This window comes from Cotesia typhae, unplaced genomic scaffold (assembly GCF_013202065.1).
Source record: "Cotesia typhae breed Kobodo isofemale line unplaced genomic scaffold, CoteBio_Ctyphae scaffold_152, whole genome shotgun sequence".
Classification (NCBI taxonomy): Eukaryota; Metazoa; Arthropoda; class Insecta; order Hymenoptera; family Braconidae; genus Cotesia; species Cotesia typhae.
Genome location: NW_027423776.1, coordinates 5,013,796 through 5,040,449, shown reverse-complemented (window position 1 = coordinate 5,040,449; position 26,654 = coordinate 5,013,796). Strand labels below are relative to the sequence as shown.

The 26,654-nt window shown below is 28.7% G+C and overlaps 1 protein-coding gene and 1 long non-coding RNA gene across 7 annotated transcripts in view; one reads left to right on the top strand and one right to left on the bottom strand.

Annotated features, from left to right (window-relative positions):
* LOC141535783 (uncharacterized) overlaps positions 1 to 21,654 on the bottom strand; it is a 29,127-nt gene extending 7,473 nt beyond the window's left edge. Inside the window, exons 1-2 of one of the 5 annotated variants that reach the window (XR_012480643.1) lie at positions 21,371 to 21,654; positions 20,626 to 20,745 (exon numbers count right to left, since the gene is read on the bottom strand). This is a non-coding gene — a long non-coding RNA (uncharacterized LOC141535783). Of the gene's footprint in view, positions 1 to 7,909; positions 8,367 to 10,211; positions 10,485 to 14,987; positions 15,007 to 20,625; positions 20,746 to 21,370 lie in introns of those variants that run through there. The other 4 variants (XR_012480646.1, XR_012480644.1, XR_012480642.1 and 1 more) reach the window with 4 other exon arrangements.
* Positions 21,655 to 22,041: 387 nt separating this feature from the next.
* Positions 22,042 to 26,649, top strand: LOC141536242 (ADP-ribosylation factor-like protein 8B-A). Of its 2 annotated transcripts, none has more exons than XM_074256623.1 (2): positions 22,042 to 22,242; positions 25,398 to 26,649. In XM_074256623.1, the coding sequence occupies exon 2, from the start codon at positions 25,414 to 25,416 to the stop codon at positions 26,437 to 26,439; it is 1,026 nt and encodes a 341-aa protein (XP_074112724.1). In that variant the 5' UTR covers positions 22,042 to 22,242; positions 25,398 to 25,413; the 3' UTR covers positions 26,440 to 26,649. The 2 variants fall into 2 exon arrangements, with proteins under 2 accessions (XP_074112724.1, XP_074112725.1); XM_074256624.1 differs by lacking the exon at positions 25,398 to 26,649 and adding an exon at positions 23,931 to 24,896 and having other exon boundaries at positions 22,054 to 22,242.
* The last annotated feature ends 5 nt before the right edge of the window (positions 26,650 to 26,654 follow it).

The window sequence follows — 26,654 nt, the reverse complement described above, 5'->3', positions numbered from 1 at the left end:
AATTGAATTTTTTACTTAAAAAACTAGGTTGGTTATTGATTTTATGGGTTTAAAAAATAGAATGCAGGCTGACGTGTGGGTCGTATAGTGCAGCAAATAAACAATTATCAAGATGAAACGTATAGCGTGATGACAACGGCTAAACAACTGACGTGGACACTAAAGCTTACTCTAATGCGTTTAGAAAGCAGAGAAGCGTATTCCCAGTTGCAAATGAACCAATTATCTATAAAAGCTGCTGATTCCGAGAAAGAAATTAGCTGACCTACATGACGTGTTTTTTATAGAAGTTTTTATAACCGACACTATATCTAGTATGATATGTTGATCGATACTTAGTTTTTTTTTTTTTTACTTTCTCAAAAACTGTCAAGGAAAATTGATCCAATAAATTCTAATTTATTATCATATTCATGATAGCTAATTAACAGCTTTCGAATTTATCTTCTAGCGGTAAAATAATGAATGGCTCACACCCTTATAAATTTTTATTAGTTTATTTACTGGATCGAGCTGATTTATTGGGTTTCGGTTGTTCATTAGTTGATATCACTTCTCATTCATTAAAACAATTCGGTCATTTTCATTTTATCATGATGACAATTAATGAAATTAACGGTGCGGATTGGGATTAATTTTACTTGGATATAAATTGTCTGATGAAATCCCCATGAGAAAAATTTTTATAAATATGTATGTTTGAAATATGAAAAAATATATTTAAAACAATACAAAAAATTTTATTAAAGATATTTATTAAATTTAAAGTAATTTAAGTGTAAAAATATATTTAACAGTTTTAAATAAATTTTTATGTAACTGTAGGGAATATATGTATAAATATAATTTAAGACATATTTTTAATATACATCAAATTGAAAGGAAATATACAAACGGATTTTTGATTAATTCTTTCGTTTTATATTTTTTTATCGTTGTATTTATACTTTAAAGTGTATACAAGAACGGCTATGTCAAATAATTTTTTTTACTACTACTATTATTAGTTTTTCTTGCCAATATACATTAAAAAAATGTAAATCCCGGAAATTTTTTTTTTTAACAAAAAATGAAGCAATTATTTTGGGAGTGCTTGTTTTTCAGGAAAATTGTAGGTGTGATATTTTATAATAATTTTAATGAAATAATATGAATTTTTCATAACTTAAAAATTTTTTCCGATTACCACATTTTTTTATGACCGAATTTTAATTAAAATATAAAATTAAATAATTTTATCTAATCGTTTGAATTCATGATAAAAATTTTATTCTTGACGATTAAAATTTTTAAAAAGAAAAAAAAAATTATTAACTACTATAATTACAAGATTAAAATAAAAGAGAGTCAGAAAATTTTTAAAGTAATAAATTAAGAAGAAAAAAAAAAAAAATTCTATTTCCCTCTCTTCCGATACTTTTCGCTCAAACTCTTCCGTGGGAACTACAATAGGAGTGTCGTAAAGTATTGGGTTGAGTTTCAAGTTTAGTGGGGACACGGCGAATAAAAACCTGCGTTTAGAGTTACGTGGCTGACACACAATGAGCACACATATGATAAGTGTGTAGAAGTCTCCCTCTACTTTATTCGAACCACTTAAACAGGCTTACAAAGTGGTGTACCGACATAAATTTTCACGGGTTGTTTATTTTTTAGTTTACTAGCTCGGGCGTTATTGTTCTATTTATGTATACGATACTGAAACTTGTTGTTTGGGTTACCCAGTTCTAAAAGGTGGGTGGAGAGCTGAGGTGCTACTGGAAAGGGTTTGTTTGTTTTGAGTGACAACGGCAACACTAACTTTCAATCAAGAAAAAGACTTGAGACTATTCAGTAGTCACGCTTAATTTCACTCCGGTCAGCGAATAATCATTACATAATTTTTCGGTCTTCAAAGCTAATATAAAAAATTTCGTGTGAAGAGAAATTATTCAGTGGCTATTAATTATTTTTGCAATCTTCAGTGAAATTAAATCACCGTTTCTAAAAGAGCCACAAAAGTTAATTATGCTACGACGTGTTGTTCTCGATGATAACAAGTGGCCAAGACAATTGAAAGTGCATGTCAAAGCTTAAAATCTGCAGATAAATCTGTTAAAAAATCCTTCCAACGTCAGCCCAAATATCAGTGTCCGAGCCAAAAATCAGGTCGAGAGAAAATTCAAACCAAGGACTCAGAGAAGAAGTAACTCAGGTAAGAAATCTACCTAGTTTTATACTATTCTGTTTAGATGGATATTCAATCCAATTTAAAGAAACTCCATATCAAAAAACAATCCCTGAGCAACGAACTTGGCCAAGTAACGAGGAGTTTCAAACAGAACTCGAAATTAACAAACTTTTAAGCAAAAAAGCCATAGAAAAATGTGAATACTTTAATGAAAAATTTATTTCATCCTATTTTCTAGTTCCAAAGCCAGACGGGACCTACAGGTTTATTTTAAATTTAAAAAATTTTAATTAATTTATTTTTCCACCTCACTTCAAAATGGAAGACATTAGAACAGTCGATCGATTTATTTGCCACATATGAAAACAGAAAATTAGAAAGATTCTGTTCTAGATTCCCGAGTCCAGAATTTTTTAGAGTTGATGCGTCCATGATTTCTTGGAAAAACGAAAAAATTTACGCTTTTCTCCCGTTTGCCCTGATCACACCGACCCTTAAAAAATTTATTACTGACAAAGTTGAAGGTGTTATCGTAGTACCAAACTAGCCTACTCAGCCCTGGTAAACTCTATTCGTTGCTCAAGGATCCACCTTTAGTGTTTAAACCAAATAAAAAATTATTGATTTCTTCTTACAGATCAAAAACTCACTCTCTATTGAAGACACTTTCCCTGGCAGCCGTATGAACAAAGGACTTTCATCAGATGCTGCGGATATTATGCTAAGCTCCATTACGGAATCTACTCTCAGACACTATGAGAGTTCACTCAAGCAATGGTGGTCTTTTATAAAAGAAAGAAATTATGATATCCATAACACTGATGAATTTAATACAATAGAATTTCTTTAAGATTAAAAAAAAAAAAATGTAAAAAACAGTATCTGGAAAATTAGAGACATTGATGATCCTTGCTACAGCTCACCGTTTACAGACAACGGCCTTGATTAATATCGATAATATTAAAATATCTGAGTCGGGAATAGAAATTAAAGTTCCTGAATTAATAAAAACTTCAAAGCCGGGAGCCTTTCAACCCAGCTTAATTTTGCCATTTTCTAAACAAAGACAAAGTGTATGTGTTGCCAAAACCCTACTACAATATTTAGATATGACAAAAAACTTAAGAGGTGAACTTAAAGGCCTTTTTATCTCAACTGTGAAGTCATATAGAGCCGTTGGTGCTCAAACCTTGGGACACTGGGTTAAAGCATTTTTAGAAAAAGCGGGAATAGATACAATATTTGTTCCATATTGTGAAAAACACGCAGCTGTTTCAAAAGTTAATGCCAAGGGAGTGGATATAGATACAATAAGACGCACAGCTGGGTGTTCAAAGAACTCATTAACATTAGAGCTCAGCCCAACGAATTGAATCCAGTAATGATTGAAATAGTTGATGATTTTATCGAAGTTTAGATTCTGCATGTCTTCCCAACGTCGAGAATTAATTAAAAAAATAAATCTATGCTTCTGATCATTATCCATACGGAATTAATTAAATATAACAGATAGCTTTGAAATCATTGCTCGAAGAGTATCTATTGATTATTCGATTTGTCGTTAATCTCAATTACCGTCTAAGAATTTGGTGCACGATTCGTGAAAGGATTGAATGTATGAACTATCGGGTTATCGTTCCTCTCGTATCATGAAGAATCACATTAGAGCTTCTATTTTCTATAGTTTTTCAAGACCTTTAGATGCATCTCTGAGTGGTTTTGCCCCGGTACTCCCTTTAGTAAATAACGATTCAATATTTCACAGAATCGAGTTGTCAATTCTTCAATAATTGTTCTGAGTTTTTCACTTGAAATTGCTGCTATAATGTAAGTTGGGCATGTCGAATCAAACGGTTCAATATTCGAGACTTTAAGTTGTCGATCGTAATTCCGGCAGATCAATTGCTTCCTTAGATTGATGCGTAGTATTCACAATATTGAATGACAGCGACGAAATTTGAATGCTCGACGAAGCATGAGCTTACTAGTAATCTAGTCGGCTCAAATTTTGTTGATAATTCAAGCATCACCACCATTTCGAAGTTCAAGTGGACATAATACGACCTCACTTCAATACTCTGCAAAATTGACAGCAGAATTTGAACATCACTAAAAACCAACGAGTAAAAATTGTTGAATTCGCCATTCGCAACTTGGATTATTGCGAGAACTTAAATTCAAAGACTTGGAGTAATTTTTGAGGAATCGAAACCTTTTTTTTGTGAAATATTGCATCAGTATTTATTATGGGTGGTGCCGAGGCGAAACACTGCCGAGACGCATCTAAAGTTCTTGAAATGCTATCGAAAATAGAAGTCCTAATGTTATTTTTTCATGCTGCGAGGGCACCAATGACTCGGCAGTTCACCCATTCAATCCATTCATGAATTGTGCACTAGATCCTTGGATGAGAATTAAATTAGTCGATAAATCGAATGAACACTAGACATACTTCAAACGACGATTTCAATACTGTTTGTCTTATTTAATTGCTTCTGCATAAATTGTGATCATAAGTAGCGATTTATTTTTTTTATTAATTTTTGACGATAAGAAGATAAGCAGAATTTAGATTTTGATGCAATCAAATATTTTAATGTCTGCTGGGTTTAGTTCGTTAAATTGAGCTTGAGTTGGAAATTTTATGACATTTATGTGTTGAGTTTTATTATTTATTTTTTAATTTGGTGGCAGAGTGTTGCGTTAATTACAATTATAAACGTAAATTTTAAAGGCGATCGCTTGAATAATTAACTAATGCACGAAGTATATTTATGCGAACTCTTGCCTAATTGGGAATTGTGGCCATAAATAAACAGATATAATAAATAATTGTTCACTATCACTATCTATTTTGTAGTTTCGTGATTTATTGATTGGAAATGTTGAAATTGGTTTTAATAATTATGATTGAAATTATCTAGCTTTTAAAAATAAATGTTATGTGTCTGTATTTCAAAAATTGATAATGTAATGAATAAAGAAGATTGATGACTTGTTATGTTACAATCATTTTCTAATGAATTAATACGTAAGTTATGAATTAATTTGTAAGATAATAATCCAGAGGGAGTATTGGAATTTGAGATTCAAGTAGGTGATGATAGAGTGTTATGAGCGTGTAAGCGTTGCGTGACTCTACTGCATGGCGCGGGAATAGAAGGGTACAAGCAGTGAATCGATGGTAATGAAACACTAATAGGTAAGTGCAAGGAGAAATGCCTTTTTCTAAATGATGAATATTTTATCTTTGACGAATTATATGTGCGAAATGTTAAGACATGCAGGAAAAAAATTGCTTGGTTCAAGAAAAATACTCTCTCGAAAATTTAACTCTTGTTTTGAAATATTCAGTTCAAGTTGATTACAAAAAAATCGATAAAAAATTAAATTCATCAATTAAATAATTTCGAATTATTTACTATATTTCGATTGAATAAAAATATCAAATTGACGAATATTAAAAAGGTCAATAAAAAATTGAAGAAAAAACAAGCTATCTACTAATTTATTACTCCACATAATAAATAAATCTGTATCAATCAATAAACTAATTGATTCCTCTGTAAAAAAAAAAGTTTTTGAATTAACATTGCTCGAGTTCTGATGATATTGCACTTTAATTTAAATCATTTTTCTAAATAAATTCAATTCAACTATATTTTTACTGATTATTTGATTTATAATCTTCGAATTAAATAATATTTTTTTAATATTAGATAAATAATATTTTATTGGATCGTATAGCTATTTTAGCCATCTAACCTATTGCGGTCAGAGCGACCTAGTAGATGGCTCTAGTAATAATCAAACAGATGGTTAAGTGGGGATAGCTACTACAGCAATACAGTATTGCTTTGAGATAAAGAAAAAGTTTATTATTCATAAATTTTTTCAGTTTAATAAATTATTTCTAAACAAAATACAATACACCGTAAAAATATATTTAAACTCATAATTTCTTTTTTAAGAATTAAGATACACGATAATATTGATTCAAGATATGATCAACTTGTTTCAAGAATACCGACTGGCCTCCAATTTATTCTTATTTTCTTTATCATTAAAAATAAGTCTTCAATAATTTTTAGAATGAGTTTAGGTAATGGAAGAATTTTTCTTTATTTTTTCTTACATTTTTAAAGAAAATCGTTTTTGAACCAGATATTTTTTTTTTTTTTTTTTTTAATGTATGTATTCCAACTGTAAGTCGCAAAACACTTATGAGTCAAGTAGTAAAAACGTGAACAGTCAGACGGACTGAAAATTTCTCTATTGAGATGTCATGACAAATCATAACAATTAAATAAACGAAATCTATAATTTTTACTAATGAAAGTAAACGTAATTTTTTTTTTGTTTTTAAAAAATTAATCACCGAAAACAATCGCAAGAAAGAAGAAACTATGAGCATGTTTATGTTTACGGACAAAAATAAGATACTTCAGATAACCCGTAGCGGCAAAATCTGTTCATTAGAATTTCACAGTTAACGGGACTTCAAAACGAGGGCTAGGCAATTAATTAAAGCCAGTGATATAGCGTAATCTAATATCATAAATAATAGGAAACTCGCGCCTGGCTCGCTCTATAGTTGAGTCATTATTTATTCAGGCGAATTCTCTCCCTGCAGTGTAGTACTACTGTATGTAGAATCCAACACTCGTATACACGATATCTATATATAACTGTGTGTGTTTATGAATAGAGTAGTTGTGTCCCCTGCGATCCACTTTTCCCCCTATTGTACCCTTTTACCATCCAGTGTTATATACCCCACACACCCATTTACCCTCCCTTGGCACTCTCCGAGTCTGTTGTACTCTACCAGACACCATGGTTCATGTATATATACATAGAACCCAGTCATACAGTTATAGCCCGGCATGGTACATAGCACGGGTCTGGACACCCGAAATTAAAGCAAAACGAATCTGAATCATGGAATACAAGTTAATTGGCCTACTGCGACACGTCTCTGCATTATTATCTTTTTGTCATTCAGCGTTACGTTAATTACCATCCATTCTCTTTTAACTGTTTTTTATATTCTAAGCTTTGTTATTACTTTTACTTATTACAAGATGAGTTTAGGTCCTTTTTTGCTTTATAATTTTCAATTGCGAGGGATCAAAGTACATTAGTTCGATGAAATTAGTAATAGTGAGAGATTACTCTGAATTTTCGATAGGACCTAATGGATCGTATTAGAAGTTAATAATTCATTATACTCGTAATGTACGAAGATTAGCGCTGTGAATGTTTCAGAAATTTTTTTTTCCATTTAACATTATTTTATTAAGATCATAAGCGATTACACTGACAAAAAATGAAAATTATGTTTAAACAAGGATTTCGTGAAGAATTTATTAAATTAATTCATTAATTTTTTGATAATAGAATATCAATGTCTGTTTTTATTATTACAAGAAAATAAACGAATAGCTTCACATGAATAATATAAAAATCATTTTAATCAATTCGACCAATTTTTTAAACAAGAATCAGATAAAAAAATTTTTGAACTGAGAAATTTTTTCTTAATTTAAAAATTTTTCGTCTTGATTCAAAACAATGAAACTTTTCAAATTAGTTTTCTTGGTTCAAGAATTTTTCTCTTGAATCAAGTTAATTTTGTTTTTTTGAGTGTAAAAAAAAGAAGTATTCTCCTTGAAACTCTCCCCGAAATCGACCACATGCGTTTGACAGTCAAAGATTATTTACATAAGTCCCACATACCCAAATGTGTACGTTATTGTACTAGCACATATATAGCTCCTTATATATATGTATATAGGGTGTGTTGAGGTTCTCGAGTGTGCAGAAGTAGCTGAGGGCTGATGGCTGAGTCGAGGAGTACAGGAACTCCAGGACATAGATACGGTTGAATGGGCGCTCTTTCTCATCCCCTCAATGTCACTACCGGCATCTCTACTAGCAAAAGGCGTCGGCGTCGGTGCAATACGCCATACGAATTTTATTTTCCAGCTCCACTGGCATCCTATATATTGCACGCTTTGCTTTACTTATTCACTCTTCTACACTCTACATAACAACAGCCTTGTGTCGCTAGTCAGAATGCCTTGTGTAGACCCATGCACATTGTGCGAAAAATATATAGATCGTTTTTACTCCCTGCATATGAAAATATACATTGAAATAAGGTTCGTCGAGGGTAAAAATAAATAAAAAATAAAATAAACTAAAAAAGTTTTAGTGAAGGATGCATGGGATCACGTGAATTGAATTCCATATATTTACTTTCATTTTTTATTTTATTTTATTTTATTTTATTTTATTTATCTCTTCTCTTCTCTGTACCTTGACATTATTTTTTATCCTTGATTTGATAAAGGATAAGAGATATCCTATGAAATACTTCTAATTGGACTCGACCGAAAACTTTTCCGAGAAAGTTTACCGAAAATAAAATAAAAAGTAAATACATTAAGTTAACTCGGTAAATTCAATGAGAATGGAGATTCAATTTTATTCTATTTGATTTTAAAAGTTATCATTGCTCGTTCCTATGTTATGTCAAATCGAGAAAAGGAGAACAAGAAATAAGAAATAAGAGGACCTTACGTATAAATATATATGTATGACGTATCGTAAACGACTCGAATCCACGATCTGTATATTATATTGCAACTTCTACATTCTATAATACTTTTATTCTAGAATTGCTGCATCAGGAAAAAAACTCGGGCATTATTTCTCAAGTGTTATCAATTGACCGTATTTTTCTTTACTCAATTTGTTTTAAAACCCTGACAAATTGATTCCTTATTTTTCCAATATCGTTATATGCATATTATTTTTTTACGATTTACATTTTTCAAGAAAAGTCGTACAATAGAGCATTGAGAATTATTTTTCCAATATTGTATTTTTAAAGTATAATAGTTATTTTATTTCTCATTTAAAGTCTCATTTATATGGAAAAACAAATATTCATGCGCTCTCTTGCTTTATACACTGATCGTTGATTATGACCTTACACCTGTCTTTTTTATTTGTCATGGCTGAACATTTTATAGATAATAAAAGTTTTGTATCTGCGAATATTAGTGGCAGTGACAGTTAATAAATTTGCATTACCATACATGAAATAGTTCTCTTCGTTTTATTGGATCTAAATCTAGAATTTTCTAAATATCGATCTTCAACACAACGTAAATACATCGATAAGATTAAAATTTTGATAAGATGACACACTGAAAAAAAAGTTTTCTACGCTGCACGATCCGTTGTATTGTGAACCGCGTATCGTTATAATCATGCAACGAATCCTGATCAACGCCAAACTATATTATAACATCAACGATTTAAATACGAACATGAACTATATTTAAGATCCTAACATCAGGGATATAAAGTTTCGTAATTATTACACTACTTTTTTACGAGACACTATTTAATAAATAGTTCCTAAAGCGATTCAACTGTATTGTAAATATACTGGTCCGTACTGCTACCGTGAGCGAACGAATCGCGAAAATAACGAAACGAATCCTGACGGTCACGATCGATTGTAAGATATGAAGATTTATGTGATTCATATCCAACTGGCTTAATAAAACAAAAAGATATGTTTTATATTTTACCTTTGTAAATATACCAAGTACCTGCAATTATTTGTAAAAAATAAAATTTGCAGAACTTTTATCAAAAATATTTCCTCTAAAAAAAAATATCATAATTATTAATAATTTAATGTTATGTTTATAAGATTCTTTTAAATAAATTATAAACTCTTTATCTTATTTTTATTTAAATGATTATTATCAAGTATCTTTACTTTCATAAAATGTTTAAGTACTATCACATTCTGTTTTTATTTCCCTAAATCTCTACTTCGAGGAAATACATTATAGTTATAACTTGAATTTTAAATTGAGTTATTATTTTTATTAAAATCATATTCTATAATTATTAATACTTAATTTTTGGAGAATTAATAAAATAATAAAATCGTGCTTTTCTTGGTTCCACATTTTCCTTAGACAATATTGTATATTGTTAAATGAAAAGTACTCACTAATAATTTTTTTGCATAACACTGTAACAAGATGTTTATTTGCTGTGACAGGTAGAGGTTAGGTCTTCTGTTTTGATTCATGAGACACGAAATATAATTTATCTAAAAAACTTTACAACAATTTTCGTACTAACTAAACATTGTAACTGGATAAAATATTTAAAACATGGCTTGATAACATAATTCATTATTTAAAACATAAATAATAAATTATGCAAAGTCAGTTTCTCCGATACTGCTAGGTGTACGATTCAATAGATCGCTAAATTAGCGAAACTGGATAGTGACCATAGCGATTCACGTTTACGATTCGTAGATCGTGCTAGGAGCGACACCATTTCAAGATCCGGTGTTCCGTAAAGTGTGTATAGTGACAGTAGCGATACTGGATCGTGCGGCGTAGAAAACTTTTTTTTCAGTGCAAGATAAATATTAAACTTTATACTTTCACGCATTATTTAATGAGCAGTATCCACTATTTCGTAGTGTGAAGTATAGTTTTTGGTATACATTGCACTACGAAATAGCGAATAGTCACTATTTTAGTTTCAGAGAATGGAAAGCCGTGCCCTATATAGAATCTTCAAGGAAATGAATGAAATAATATAAATATATTTATTATTGTTGTAGTTGTTGTTATTATGATAGTGATTATTATTATTATTATCAAATTTGAAAAAGGTTTATTTTTAATTTATAAGCGATCAAAAACAGCTTAAAAATTATGGAGCGTTTTGGTCTGTTTTTGACCTTGAAGCACTCAAAAACGAACAAATGATTGAGACAAAACAAGCCTTTTTTTAGTCTAAAAACAATCGAAAACAATTTTATAATAGCATTAAAAATGGTCTCAAATTGGTCTGAATTGGGAATAGTACACAGAAAAAAAAAATTTCTTGAACCAAGAAAATTGTAAGGAAGACTGAAGTTATTTTGGAGCAAGAAGAAATTTACTTGTCTTAAAAAAATTTAACTTCGTTCAAGAAATTTTAATCTTCCTTAAGATTTTCTTGATTTAAGAAAATTTACGCTTGACTCAAGACTTTCTTTCTTTCTGTGTATGGGCTAAAACAGTTTATATTATCATACAAAAAATAGATACACATAATAAAGTTAAATTGAATGAAAACTATAAAAAATTTTCATCCATCCTAAAACAGATCAAATTTTTTGACCCGGGTAGTTATTTTATAGGTAAGTCTAAAGTAAATTAAATGTACGAAGTAACTTTGCTGAAATGGACTTTATTTTTTACAACTGCACGGGACATAATGTTAAATTATTGCGTCATAAACTTTTTAGATCCAGAAAAAATTTACGAATCAACTTTGTGTTTGCAAGTTACGTAATTTTATACATTAAATTTGCCCTATAGGTTAAAATAATTCCGATTAAAAAGTGCGCATTAATATCGCGAGAACAACTTCAGTTCAATTGAATATAAATCCATAAAAAATTGCGAGGAATTTATTAATTACTTCAACAAAAATAAATTTTTTTTCAGTTGGAATATTTGAGGAAATTTCACCCTTCAATAAATATTATTTGAAGGAAAAAATATTTATTAGAGTTATGTTTCCTTTTATCAACTAATGAAATAAAGAATTTCAATAAACGAGTACAAAAAATAATTTTTTTGCATTAAATTAATTAAGCGAATGTAAAAGTTTAATTGATCAAACAAAAGTAGAATCTCAATGATTAAAAATGAATAATGAAAATTCGTTTAATAGAGAGACGAATATAAAAAATTTATAACAATAAAAATTTTTTTATATTAAATCAAGTAAAATTAGAAATAATAAATGCGATGAAGTACAAAAATAAATGAGTGAGCAACGGAGGATTGTAAATTATTTGATAAAAAAATTTTACATTTTTGATTAAAAATAAAATTAATTAAGATTTATTTTATATTAATTATTGATTTTTCAAAAATTGCATTTATTAAATATTTCCAATTATTTATTTTTTAAAAAATGCAGAAATGAAATTTTTTTAACTATTGATTTTACGGAAAATGAAAAAACTGAATAATTAATATTTCAAGTTTTTTAAATAATAATAATTGTCGATTAAATACATTTAATAATTTATATTAAATAAACTAGTTATCTTGATGCTGTTTTAAAAAATTGATAAGTTAAAATATTTTTTAATTTACTATTTATTATATAATTATTAATTAAATCAAAGATAAATTAAAAAAAGACATTTTTTCGGACTCTGGAGCAAGGTAATTATGTTAAATGAGAATAGTATCCTTGAGTAGATTAATTGATTTGGTAAATTGCACGCTCGTTAGATATGACCCATGTAATGAGTCTCCAGGCTTCAATAATAAATAAATCCTGACTGGAGTATATGTAATATATGTACTATGATTATTATTTATTATATATGTGCCGAATATTGAGAGTTCGGGATAGCACGATTTATAGTATCGATTGGTGTACGCGTAACATTTCTCGAGTATCATTCCTATTCTGTGTATGTATTTCAGTACAATATATATTTGTCGACGTTGCGGATTTTCTCGAGCACGAGCACGAGTGTACTACGCCGCATCGTATACATAGTATTGCTAATGCAAACAAGAAATCACGTTTCTACTAGTCTGGAAAAATTGTCATATATCATATTCTCTTCGTAAATATTTACTTAGCCATATACATGCCTATTTACCTAAACGATTATATCAACATACGTGATAATATTTGAATAAATATTTTATTAACTTGTACAGAAATTTTTTTTAACAATTATTCAATAACTGATAGGAGAATGGTAGAATTTTTGTGTCTTTTGCGGTGAGCGGAATTTTTATTTTTGTACTATCCATAAAACATTTTTAAAAAAAATAAGGAATTTTTTACTAAAATTTCTTGAAGAAAATTTCCATTAAAATATTATACTTTTTTAATGCGATTTTTAGTAATAAATTCATTGAAAAAAATTTGCATCTTTAGAAAACACAGTTGGTAATAATTATAAATCGAAGCTATGTAATTTTACAAACTTGACTGAAAAATACAGAAGAAAGTTTAAATTAAAAATCTCATTTTATCTACCGAAATTGAGCGAATGTGTATAAAGATTACAAAAATTTGCTTAAAATTACAATAATTTTGTATATATTTAGTTTACTAGAATTTGATTTTTGTAAACTTAATATTTAATATTGTGAAAATTGAAATGTAGAAATTTTTCTGACAGTAAAATATTATTTTGCAATAGTTTATGAAAGTATAATATTCAATGAATTAATTTGATTCCAAACGACTGATTTACGTAATTAAGTAAATAATTTCATCGAAATAAATAATTATGAATACTCGACGAATTAATTCGGTTGAAAGTGTTTATTTAATTATTCGGGCAATCAAATAATTAAACGAACGGTTTGATTATTTTTAATAATTCATTCAAACATAAATTTTATACTTGAACAATTTCGATTGCTTATTTATAAGGGAATCGCTAAATAAATCATTTAATTGATCATGGTTTCAAAAAATTCACATGAAAATTTTCACTTCATAATGAAATTGATAATCTTTTTCTCAAATTAAAGTGTAATTAAAATAAAAAAATAAATTGGATGCTTTTTTTTTTTAATTAATTTAATCACTAATTTTTTTAATCAATGATTACAATGAATTCCAATCTAGTTATTTCGACTCGATAATTAATATAAATTTAATTACTAGCTACGCTGTAAATTGATAATTAAAGTACGCGGTTATTTTTTTTTTAATAGATTTTTTTATAAATTAAATTATTGCACTTAATTTCATCGCAGAAATGACAAAAAATTTTGTCACTTTTTCGCTAAAATAAAAAAGGAGTATAAAATAAAATGTCTTGATACATTATCAATCAAACTACCATTGTTGCGTGTTAAGCTCGAGTGATTATTAATTGCTGAGCGCTAGTGTGGTAGGTACTCAAGTGTCACACGTTTAGTTGCATAATGTCTGATGTATATTGATGCGAGCACGACCTTACATGTGTGTGTTTGAATGGTTGCGATAGTTATAGGTGTAGCAATAATACAGATGTGGGAGTAGAGTTTGAATTGTTGCGTAGCATCGTCAAAGCATGAACGCGAGCAGTTTGATCTTATTAACGTTTCCATTCGTCGGTAGCACGTGGTGGCAAACAAGGTTTCACAGGGCACAGAGTGCAGAATATCTACACACCTCATGTGCGATATGTGCCCTTCAGTGCGACAACGTCGATGCATCATCGATGTTCTGTTTCCAATAAACTCAACCAGACGTTCCTGCTTCACTCTTGTCATTAATCATCCGAAGTAGTGCACTGAGCGACGAGCAACACGATAAAGGAAACGTCTGCTGCTAATGTTATTATTTAGTTCCTTTTTGTTAATATTACGTCAATTTTATTACTTGTATTGTTTAATACTACCTTTAAAATTAAAAACAAATTAAAAAATTGCGTAGAAAATTTTTTACATTTGTTTTTTTATAAAATATGAAGCAATCGTCGAATGTTGATCATTTTCCTGCTTTCAATTATACCACAGAGAAAATGACAGATGATTTGAAATGAACTTAACTCTTTAATATTTAATAATAAATTAAAAAAAATATGCAATTGCATTATTTTAATTTTTTCTTTTCATAAAAGATTGAAATGAAACATTGACGTGAATCTGAGAGTAATTTATTGGTGAATCGTGCAACCCGAGATGAATATGTGGTGCAAAGATTGGCGGCGGGATTTTAAATCAATTATAAATCCAGAACTCACAGTTAGTTGGAATAGAAACTTGAAGATGAATTCAATTGAAAGGCCGATGTATAGAGAAGCTGACAGTGATGGTTTAATTGGCGAAGAGACGAGCCGGTGACACATTGGCACGAGACATCGGGATCTCAAAGCCGTCTATCTTTGTGAATGATAGCAGGGCGCATCCTTCGGTCGAACGAGTAGAATGAGCCTCACGGTACGGCTTGTTCCCTTGGCGTTCGCACGAGTCGGCAGGAAATTGATTGGCTTTCCCAGGTTCCATTCCCCACGACCCACACTGAGATTTATTCCCATCGACCTTCAACCGTGTAATTTCGTGTTACAAGTTTACACCAGGCTTAACTCCTTTGTATTCATTGACTTGTGTTCAAGTTATACTTCGCTCATTGATCATTTATCACTTCGTGGCTCGTTATGATCCGATTAATGTTGTCGAGTTTTAGGTCTTTCAAGACGTGGAAGATTTTTTTCATCAATTTCAAGCGAGTATCGCAATTCAAGCTCAAAACTCATAATCCATAGCATTGTATTATTTTTTTTTCAAATAAACTGTCGGATTGTGGTGAGTTAATGGTAACAGTAATGGCCAAAATGGGTAAGGTCTTAACTTGGTACTCAACTTTGCATTTCCGACTGTTGAAACTCCATAGAATGCACCAGACAATTCCAACAGATGGAAGTTGATAGATGTTTTGGGATTTCGTGAATGGGAAAGTTTTATCCTCTATTACGGGTTATTGTTTTCATATCGAGCTTGAAGATTTTGAATTTTCAAATAGGAAATAACAGTTTCATCAGAATAATAAAAAAACTTTAGAAATTTTATTCTAAGTTCTGATTTTCGATAAAAAAAAGGAATGACAATTTTATAAACTATAAAACTACACGTTAGGGTTGAAAAAGTTTTGATAGAAAAATGTATAAACCAATATTTGAATTAAACGATTTCGTATTACTCATTAAACGGAAATATTTTGTATTTAAAAACTTAATGTAGAGTATTTTCAGCATAAAATTCTAAAGAGTTTATTAAAAAATTAAAATTAATGAACAATTAAAATGTTAATGCATTTAGAAATTTTACGAACTCAGCTTGTAATTTAAAACTCAAAAAAAAAAAAAAAAATTACCGCAGCTTGGATTCGAACCGAGAACTTCAGATTACTAACTATGAAAAAAATATAATTAATTTTTAGAAATATAAATAATTATATAAAATATTTGGTATTAATGAGTGTTGATAATAGTAATAATAATTATAATAAAAAAAAAAAAAAAAAAAAAAATACCGCAGCTCGGACTCGAACCGAGAACTCCAGATTGCCGATGATCAGGACGATGGTCTCCACATGTCTCTATTCACACACACACACACATAAACATGCAGGATAAATAGAGAATAAGCGGATAATAATAGCTGGTAATTCTAATGAGACCATGCATAGACCACCACCCCTACAACACGAGAACTGATACACCGGGAGCGGTCATCCATATCCCCGATACTATGAGGCTTCAACATAGCAAGAGGGAAGCAGTATACACTTAACAAATCGTTCTGGCGCGTTACCACTTTCGCCACTGCGGCTCTGGTCGAACTGAAGACTTTAAATTACTTATAAGGTGTGATAGCTTTCAATGCCTTTATCGACCGTCATCGTTGATGAATAAACTGATTTAATGTTCTTTTTTCTCAATAATGACTTATACTTAATAAATTAATTAATCCTTTACAAATTAAATTAATTTATTACTTTATTAACAAGTTGTTAAATTTTTTCTCAGTATATTTTAATTTAAAGATAGAAAACTTCAATGGAATTATTAAGAATTCTGAATAGAAAAAAAAATTTTAATAAATTTAATTTTTCTATCTTAAAATTTTATAAAAAAATAAATTTAAACTATACTGACAGTCTGGGAGATTCATTTTTAATTTTGATTCAAAAATATTAAAAAAAATTCTGATGCCTGCAGTATCGTACTATTTTATATAAATATTTCGATAAAATCTCAATCAAATATCTAAAAAATGTTGTGAACGTTCTAAAACAAGACTATGTAAATATAAAAGTATATATTGAACAGTTGTGTCTATATATTTTTTTTTTAATTGAAAAAAAACATTGGATTTTATTTACAATTCTCTTTGATCCCGATCGCATATTCCACGACCAGCCTGCTCGATTTCTGTTAAATAAAAAAGATATCATTTTTTGTTTAATCAACTTTTAATTGCGACATTTAATTAGATTGGACCGGAATGAAATAGAGCGAAGGAGTTTAATTGGATTACAATGGGTATTAGCAAAAATACCGAAACAAAGTGAATTAATATTAAGTTTGAAAAGCTATTTGCGGAATATAAATGAATATTAATATGTATATATATATATATAATGTAAAACTGTCGAAATAGTTGGAATAAAATTAGTGAACATCGTATATGTAATAAATTAGAGAGTAGGGTGAAAGAGAATTAAATTTATAGTTACAAATGGACTGTCCGGTGTCCTTGTGGTTTCAAGAGCCTTTTCCCTTGTCTCAGCATGGCTGTTTGCGTCAAGTACCGTTGACTGAGTTTCATTGTCTCCGTGCAACCAAAAACTCAACTGTACATACACATAAACTGTAATGCTGTTCTGTATATGGGTGTCTACTAGGTGCAAAGAGAACAAAGGGATGATAAAAGCGCCCTCAAATCGCGTACGATTAATCCATTTCAAATTTATAAGTATTTGCATACTTATTCTTCGATCCAACAGTAAATGGTACTTCTGACCAAAGACTGAAGACTGAAGAATGCAAACCTGATTCTATCATTACTAGATAACTTTTCTATTTACGGAAAAAATAAAATAGCGATCTAAATAATTAACCCGTCAGGACATCGACATTTTTTAGTATCTCACTTGCACTGCAGCGCATTCACTATGTTAAATGTTGTTGCGTGAGAAAAAATTTCATAGCCCATGTCTAGAAGGGTTAAGAGAACAAGTATCTTTTTACAGTGGGCATACAGTAAAAAATTTTGCGTTATTGCGTCGAAAAATTTTGTGTTAAAAATAATTATCTTAAATATTCAACACTTTTAAGTGTTTATTTAACATTCATTTGTGTTAATTCTCTTAAGTCAACACAAGAAAGTGTTAAATATTTAACACAAAATTTTTTAAAACAAATTTATTTGACCCAATAACGCAAAATTTTTTACTGTGCATGTTTTTGTTTTAAAAGAAATTTTTATAGTTAAGTTTGGTATCATTTATTTTGCTTTGATTGCAATCAAAAAAATAATTGCTTATTACGTTTTGATTTAATAAGTTCATGATTATTTTCAATCTTTTTAAATTTGCTCATTGTTTAATCGAATTTCTATGTATATCCATTATGAATTTTTTCATTTACATGAAGAATATAATTACTCTTTTTTCTTTGTATGCACCATAATTTTAATAATTTTACTAAAATCATAAATGAAAAATCAATAGATCCAGTTGATGGATCCACTATCCCAACAGCCAAAGCTATCCAATGCATTGTACTCTGATCTAGTCTCTCTATGCTATTAGTTATTGCCATTAGTTATAGGCCTGTATTTAACAACCAGTAGCTTCAGTAATTAGATGCCAATTAATTCGATCGAACCCAAAGACAAACAATTAGTCCTGTATATTAATTAATGAAAGTTGTATACGTACAACTAAATGGATTGAATTTAATTATAGAATGGATGAATAAACATTTAATAACACGATTAGGCATTAATTCACTGTTAGATCTTAACTCATATCCTAAATCGATTTGGCAACGATCCTCAAATTTTCACTTATGCTCTTACTCACAGATTACTTCGTTTAAGTGCATTCAGCTTGATGAGTGTAATTAACACCGTGTTCACTAATTCGTAATTTGAATATTCACCGATTGCTATTGCTATTACTAAGTGCTGATAAATTAATCGAAACTCTTCTTAATTACTACGATCAATAGTATTTTTAATTTTCTACACTAACAGTGATAAAAATTACACTTTGTTGATAAAACAAAAAATTAGGAAAACGGTTGACCTTCAAGGCCATCCCTTTAACTTCCCGCTAATTCCATATCTGAGCGCTTAAAATTGAACTTGTGACATTTTTGAGCTTGTTGAGCTCAAAATTACAATATATGTAATATTTTGAGCCTTTTAAGCTCAATGAGTTAGCTTTTCGAGCTCAAAAGCCTGATAATAGTTGACTAAAACACTATTCTTAAAATTTTCAAACTGCAAACATACAGAGATAGTGACAACATCGCGGGGGTAATCAGGGAAGCTTTCTGTGACCTTAAAACGTCGAGATCTGATAAAAACTCGATTTTTGCAAAACGGGGGAAAACCAATAACTTTACAATTTTCGAAAATCTTTGATTTCCTTACCAGGAAATTAAAAAATCTCGAATTAAGCAAATTAATCTGAAGAATTGAATAGAAAAATTTTTTAATCAAGTTAAAATTATTTGAACCAAAAAACATTTTCTAGTTCAAAAACTTTTTTAGGTAATTGTTTAACAGTAAATACATGTCCACCTTTAATATAAATTGTTTTTTGATCATTTAAACTTTAAATATTATTTAAATGATTAATCACAAGTAATTCAATTGATTGAATTAAAATTATTATCAAGATAAAGAAAGTTATCAAAGAAAGTTTGATTAATATTTGTGCTCAAATTAAAAGTTTAAGTCTATAAGGGAGTTTTGATTGTAAATAAATAGATCAATAACTGTATAAGCTTTGAGTAAACGTAAATATAGACATATGGATATGTTTTGATTGAAGTAAAACAACTGATATTTCGTATCGACATTATCTACAGATCTATTGTATAAGCTACTGTACACTTGGTTTTGATTGGAGACGTGGGAAAACACCAGGCATCACTAACATGTCAGTTGTTTGTGTAAACTTTGGATTATCTCTCGTAGCTTGTCGTCAAACATACCTAGGATTCAAGTGTAATAATCTATCATGGTTCATTTATTTCTCTAGAAGCTGCTGGGCTACTTTAAATTCATCTAGAGGTCAGTATCTACTGGCTCAGCTATGCCGTTTCAATTGTGGTTTATACTATCGGTTGATGGTTAATGTTTGATACCATAAAATTTCTTCCATAAATAAGATTAAAATGTCAGAATTCAGAAATTATGATAACACCCTGATAGCCACCTTACCTATAACTTACTGTCAATCTACGTCCGCAATTTGAAGCAAACTTGACGGAAAGAGTTGGCAAAGCGAGCGATTACCTATTAATTACCTATAACTTACTCTGCAAATAGACGTCAAAACTTGCTGTACAAGTATTTCCTTCAAATTGTAGTAAAGTTGAAAGGAAATTTAACTACAAGTTTGATTGTTAACTTGTATTCAAGTTGCGGCCGTAGATTTCCGTCAATTTGCTTACAACTGTTGTTGAAAGAAGAATTACCGCCAACTTGATGTATAAATTAACCGTAACTGCTGGAAGTCAACACTTACTGAGAAAGCGCTGGCTATCAGGGCAAATTCAAAAATGTATCGTTTTACTTGGCTTATTTTTTTTAAATTAATTGATAAAATAATAATATACTTAAATAAGAAATTATTTTTCATACCGACTGGGCAAAGTTTTCTGAATCACCGATGACATCTTTGAAATTTCTGTTGTCTTCAATGATGTTCTTTTTCAAACAGACCGATTGAATTATCACAAAGGTGATATTTTGATGCAAAACCTAAAAAATAATTTTTGGAATTAAAATTTTGACAAATGTCAATTGATATCATATAGTTGAAAATAAAGTATGTTCATCATATAGTTGAAATTAAATTATGTTCGGTAATAATTATTTATTTCTACAAAATAGCGAGTGTTGTTAAGAGCCGGTTCCAATGATTACAGCTTTTCATTTCTCTTCTGAACAAAGAAGATTTTAGAAAAAAACGCTCTGCTACGTAAAAGATTTTTTAATTATCTATTTTATATAAGAGATTTTTAATCAGATCAAAAAACTGATAAAATGATCCTATTCTAATTGTCTAGCAGCTGCTCTTGAAATGGCTGTAACTCAGAAACTATTTGAGATATCGATTTCAAATTTTAGTATGTTATTTCTAAAGGTATAACCTATCGAAATATGAAAAAAAAATCGATTTTTTTTTTAAATTTCACACTAGGTGTGTCCCCTTAATTCTCAATGTTTCAATCTTAACAATCGACAAGTTCGTATCATATTTATGAAATAAATATACGAAATGGTAATTGAAGTGAAAAAATTTTAATTGAAATATTTGTTAATGTTTAATACTTATTTATAAATTAAAAAATGTCTGCGACATTAAAAGTGATATTATATTTACCTCATTTTTCTTTGTCTAACAAAATTCATCGCATAATTGATTTTTTTTTCAAAATCAATATTAAATACTTTATATTTAAATTGAGAAATAAAAGAAGATGCTTCTACGTTAAAATTTTGGAAAATATTCATGGTGGACGAAAAAAAACAATTTACTAATTTAACGCAACTCTTTTGTGCATTATTCATTCATTTTTATAACACTGAAGTTAGCCATCAGGTGTTGATTTGAAAATTTTTTTTACCAAATTAATTACGATAAAAAATGCGTCCAAAAATTTTCACTTGTAATTTTTATTAATTTTCGCATGTGAAACTTTTTAATAATATTTTTTTTATAATAATTAAATTGCTATAAAATTCTAAAAAAATTTTTCATATCTGTTAACTTCAGTGTCATTCATTTTTTCTAATATTTGATTAAAGTTTATTCACTGTCGCTTATATTTAATAGAAATCCATATTATTCTTGCTTTTTTTAACAATGTTTTGATGAACAATCAACAATCATCATACTTTATCGCGTAATTTGTTAAACTATATACTGCCTAAGCCCAACTGACACCACAACAATGTATTTAGCACTCCGAAAGACTGAAGTGTTTATTAACTTTTCAAATAGACAAGTTGTAGCCTCTGGTGGGAATTTATGAACTACAAATTCCCGGTGAATTTATAACTGGTCGCCATTTTTAGTGCAAACCTTGTAAACATACGAAACTCTGAGACATCTAATTATTATATTTATCAAGCATTTACAATAAATAATCAACTGACTGGATACACTATTTAAAAATAAGCAGCAATAAATAATAGTCACTTAAATTAACTCATTTGATGTAATTGTTCTCGAAGTGACAGTTCATTACTTTGGTGCGTATGAATAACCTACAAACTCTCATTAAACGTCATCTGTTATATATAATTATTTTTTTTATAACTCATTAATTCAGCTGCAATTAATTGTTGTATTGTTTATTTTTTTTTTAATTTTTATTTACAATTAATAACACCCGCTTATTTTTTAAGATGTTTCAAAAGATTAACATTCTGTTTTGTAATTATTGATTTTTTCATGGAATTATTTAATTGCAATAATGAGTCATTGCATTATTCATCGAAAATAATTATTTAATAAACAAAAGTACTTTAATAAAATAATTATTGCATTTTTTGTAATAAGTTTATTTAAATCAATGAAAGTAGTTGACATGCGGCAATTTTTAAACAAATAAATTTAATTTTAAAAAAATCGAAAAATTGCGTAGAAAATTTTTTTAATTTTATACGCAAAATTTTTTTCTCACATTTATTTACTTATAAAAATAAAGTAATTGTCAAATGTCGATAATTTTCATGTTTTTAATTTTTAAAAATAAAAATCTTAATTACCGATAATCAAAATTATTATTTTTATTATTAAAATAAATTAATCAGATTAATTGTTAAGTTATCACCTGGCTGATAAAAAATAATTTAAGAATTTGCTTTGTTAGGTTAAGAGCCTAAATAATAAATATTCATAGCACATTGTTAATTGATTCTTAACCAATATCATTATCATTGTTATTATTTTTAATTATTATTTTTTGTTATTTATTAGATTCAACTAAAATTAATTTAATTAAGTGGATCTGTAAAATGATAAATATTTTCGTCTGAACTAATTGTCTTTTCATTTTAAGGTAGAGCAGCGAAAATTTTCAATCGGATAATCTGAGAGATTGCCTGGTTATTTTAAAACTTCCGAAGTGAAAGTTCTAATAAAAGTAAATGATTATATTGAATTAATGATGACAATATTTTTATTATTAGAAATAGTTTGAGTGAAACTTTCTGTACAACAGAGAAAATGACAGATGATACAAAGAAAAGTAAACTCTTCAATATGTTTATATATTTCAATAATGAATAGTTAACTTTTTTAAATGACTTGTTCATCACATTGTGTAATTCCATTATTTCAATTTTTTTCTTTATTGTTCATCAATATTTCACAGTTTTTATTGTGACTTTAAAAAGTTCAATTAAAAAAAATTAAAATTAATTGTATTTTAAAAATAATTTTTTAAATAACCAGGAAAGGTCGTTTTTTTTTTAACTTGAAATTTTTAAAAAATAGCATCCATTAGTTTAAAAAAATAATTTTACTTGAATCTAATAAATTTACTCACGCATGATAGCTCAATCTACAAGTAATCCAACAAACGACATCGAATTCAATAATAAAGCTGTAAATTAAATAAAAAAAATATGTATCATGTTTGTCGTAAAAAATATTTACAAGTTACAAGAAAAAATTGTTCTAAGAATATTATTCTGCTGATTATTGAAAACATTTATTTTTATCTTAAGAATGTGTTGATAATGAAAACAAAGTTTTTAAATAGCAACAAACATTGAGATAATTATTTTTCTATTTGTAAAAAATTAATTAAACTTAAATAATAAAGTTCAATGTCGTTTGTTAGAAACACACATATTAACATACTAAATAACTGCCTCCGCTAATTTTTGTAAAACGAAATTATTGTGGTGAAATATAATTTTTTAATTATCAGCTGGATTGAACCCTGGTGCGCCAAAATGTTCGCATTAATAAATCGTATACTCGACTGGCTAAAGTCGTTATTTTGGAAGGAGGAGATGGAATTGACGTTGATTGGACTTCAATACAGTGGAAAAACAACATTCGTCAACGTGATCGCCTCCGGTCAGTTCAGTGAAGACATGATACCCACAGTAGGATTCAACATGCGAAAAATAACCAAAGGAAATGTGACCATTAAAATATGGGACATTGGAGGCCAACCCAGGTTTAGATCCATGTGGGAGAGATATTGTCGAGGAGTTAACGCCATTGTCTATATGATGGACGCCGCTGATCCCGATAAAATAGAGGCTAGTCGTAACGAACTGCACAATCTTTTAGACAAACCCCAGTTGTCGGGTATTCCCGTGTTAGTGCTAGGCAACAAAAGAGATCTCCCTAACGCTCTCGATGAAAATGGCTTAATAGATAGAATGAATCTCTCGGCAATTCAAGATCGCGAAATTTGTTGCTACAGCATTTCTTGTAAAGAAAAAGATAATATCGATATTACTCTTCAATGGCTTATAGCTCATTCCAAAGGTAGTGTTCGTTAAGTTTGTAACAATTAATTATTTATTTTATTTTTTTTTTTTTTTAATTTATGAATGGAGCGAAACTAAGAACAGAAATTGAAGATCATTCGAAAGTTGTGTTATCAGTAATAACCTTATCCATCTATGCATATTAAATAACGAATATTAATAAATAAAGGAACAATATTTCTTTGTTAATACGCTTCAAGTATATATGCTAATGTATTTCTTTAAAATTAGTCTAGACATATATTAATAAGAAAAACCTCTTTTATATTTTAATTAAATTTTTTTTATTGTAATTTTGATTATTATTTCTGATAAATTGTAGTATTTATTTATAAGTTCTAATTTGATTGAATAGAAGTGTACATGTAATAAAAGATTATTCAAACAATTAAGATTACTTATTATTTTTTTTTTTTTTTTTTATTTAATTTAAGGACCAATTAACAATGTGCTGTATTTTTTTATTTTAACTATTTTTAAATCATTTTTTGTCAAGGTATGTATTGCGCAATCATTCATAAGTGTATTTGCATATCAATTAATTGAAATACATTCTTAAATAGTAATACTTTAAATTAAAAAAAAAAAAAAATTCAAAGTACTTAGTGTTAAAATGCTTTTATTTCAACAAGATATTTTAATTATAAGATAACATGACGCTAGACAGTCTACTCTTTGTTATTTTTTCGGTAGTATTTATATAAAGTTAAGATAAGATATTTATAAGCTGATTTTTAAATAGTTTGACCTCAAAAGTCTTATAGTAATATTTAATTGAAGATAATTAAACTAATTTTTTTCTAGATAAAAAAATATTAATTTAATCGATAGTTTAATTTTATTTCTGTATAGATTTTTTCAATAATTACTAATTTTCATTTTTATTTTTTCAGATTCTATAAATATTTTATGACCAAATTCTTGAATTCTAAATTCCAGTTGAATTTATTGAGTAAAAAAATCACCAATAAAATGTCAAAGAAAAAAAGTGGTCGTTTTGATGGAATGACAGAGGAAGAAATAATGAAGAAATCAAAGACACTGTCAGATTACCTGCAACTAGACTTGGATGTCGTCTTCGTGGGCATAAATCCAAGTTTAACAGCCGCGTACAAAGGTCGTTATTACGCTGGTCCTGGTAATCATTTTTATAAACTTTTGCATGCGTCTGAATTGGTTCCTAAGTTTGTTAGCTTTGAAGAGGACAATAAACTGCTTGAGTACGACATTGGGCTAACCAATATTGTCGATCGCGCTACGCGATCGTCTGCTGATTTAAATACCAAGGAAATAAAGCTTGGGTGCGATATTGTTGCTGAAAAATTGAAGAAATTTAAGCCCAAGCTCGCAGTTTTTAATGGAAAGTGCATCTACCAGATTTTTGCTCAGCAGTTTGGGAAAACTAAGTTCAATTTTGGTCTCCAGAATGAAAAAATTGGAGACACTGCTCTTTGGGTCGTACCTTCTAGTAGTGCCAGGTGCTCTAATTATCCGAGGATGGAAGATAAACTGTTTTTTTATCAAGCTATCAAGAAACATATTTTGTTTTTACGAGGGAAAATTGCTGATCTTAATTTGAATGAGTTTTACAACATGGATTTGAGTAGACCAGTAGTAAAAAAAACTAAATCGAATTCTGAAAATTTTTGTAAAAATAGTACAGAGACTAGTAATGAGTATCCTCAGTACTTTATAGCCGAAATTCTTGATGGTACGCAAAATAAAAATCAAGAAATAGTCAATGAATTTTCGGTGAAAATTGAGGCCAAGTCTTCTTATTTTGAGTCTGTCGAAAAAAAAGATTTGGAGGATGAAACAACAAATGCTGGTGATCTGAAAGAAGAAATAAAAAAAGAAATCAAGGAAGAGGATTCTGCTTTAGAATCTAAGAGTCAGAAGAAAAGTTTAAAGAGGAATCGAGATGAAAGTGACTGAAAATTATTTTTAAAAAATCAATAATAATTGAAATTTTTTTTTTAAGAAATTTCAGTTAACAATTTTTTTTTAAATTAAAGAACCCATGTATCAGTATTGTTTTTTAATTATCAAGTTAAGATTATTTATTTTTGTAAAACTTCGATTAGTATCACACTACCTCATTTTTTTTAATTACTTTAAATTTTTGTAAAAGTATTAACAATTAAAAATAA

Excerpts from the sequence above, each read along its gene's own strand:
- LOC141536242 (XM_074256623.1), top strand. The coding sequence starts at position 25,414 with ATGACCAAATTCTTGAATTCTAAATTCCAGTTGAATTTATTGAGTAAA.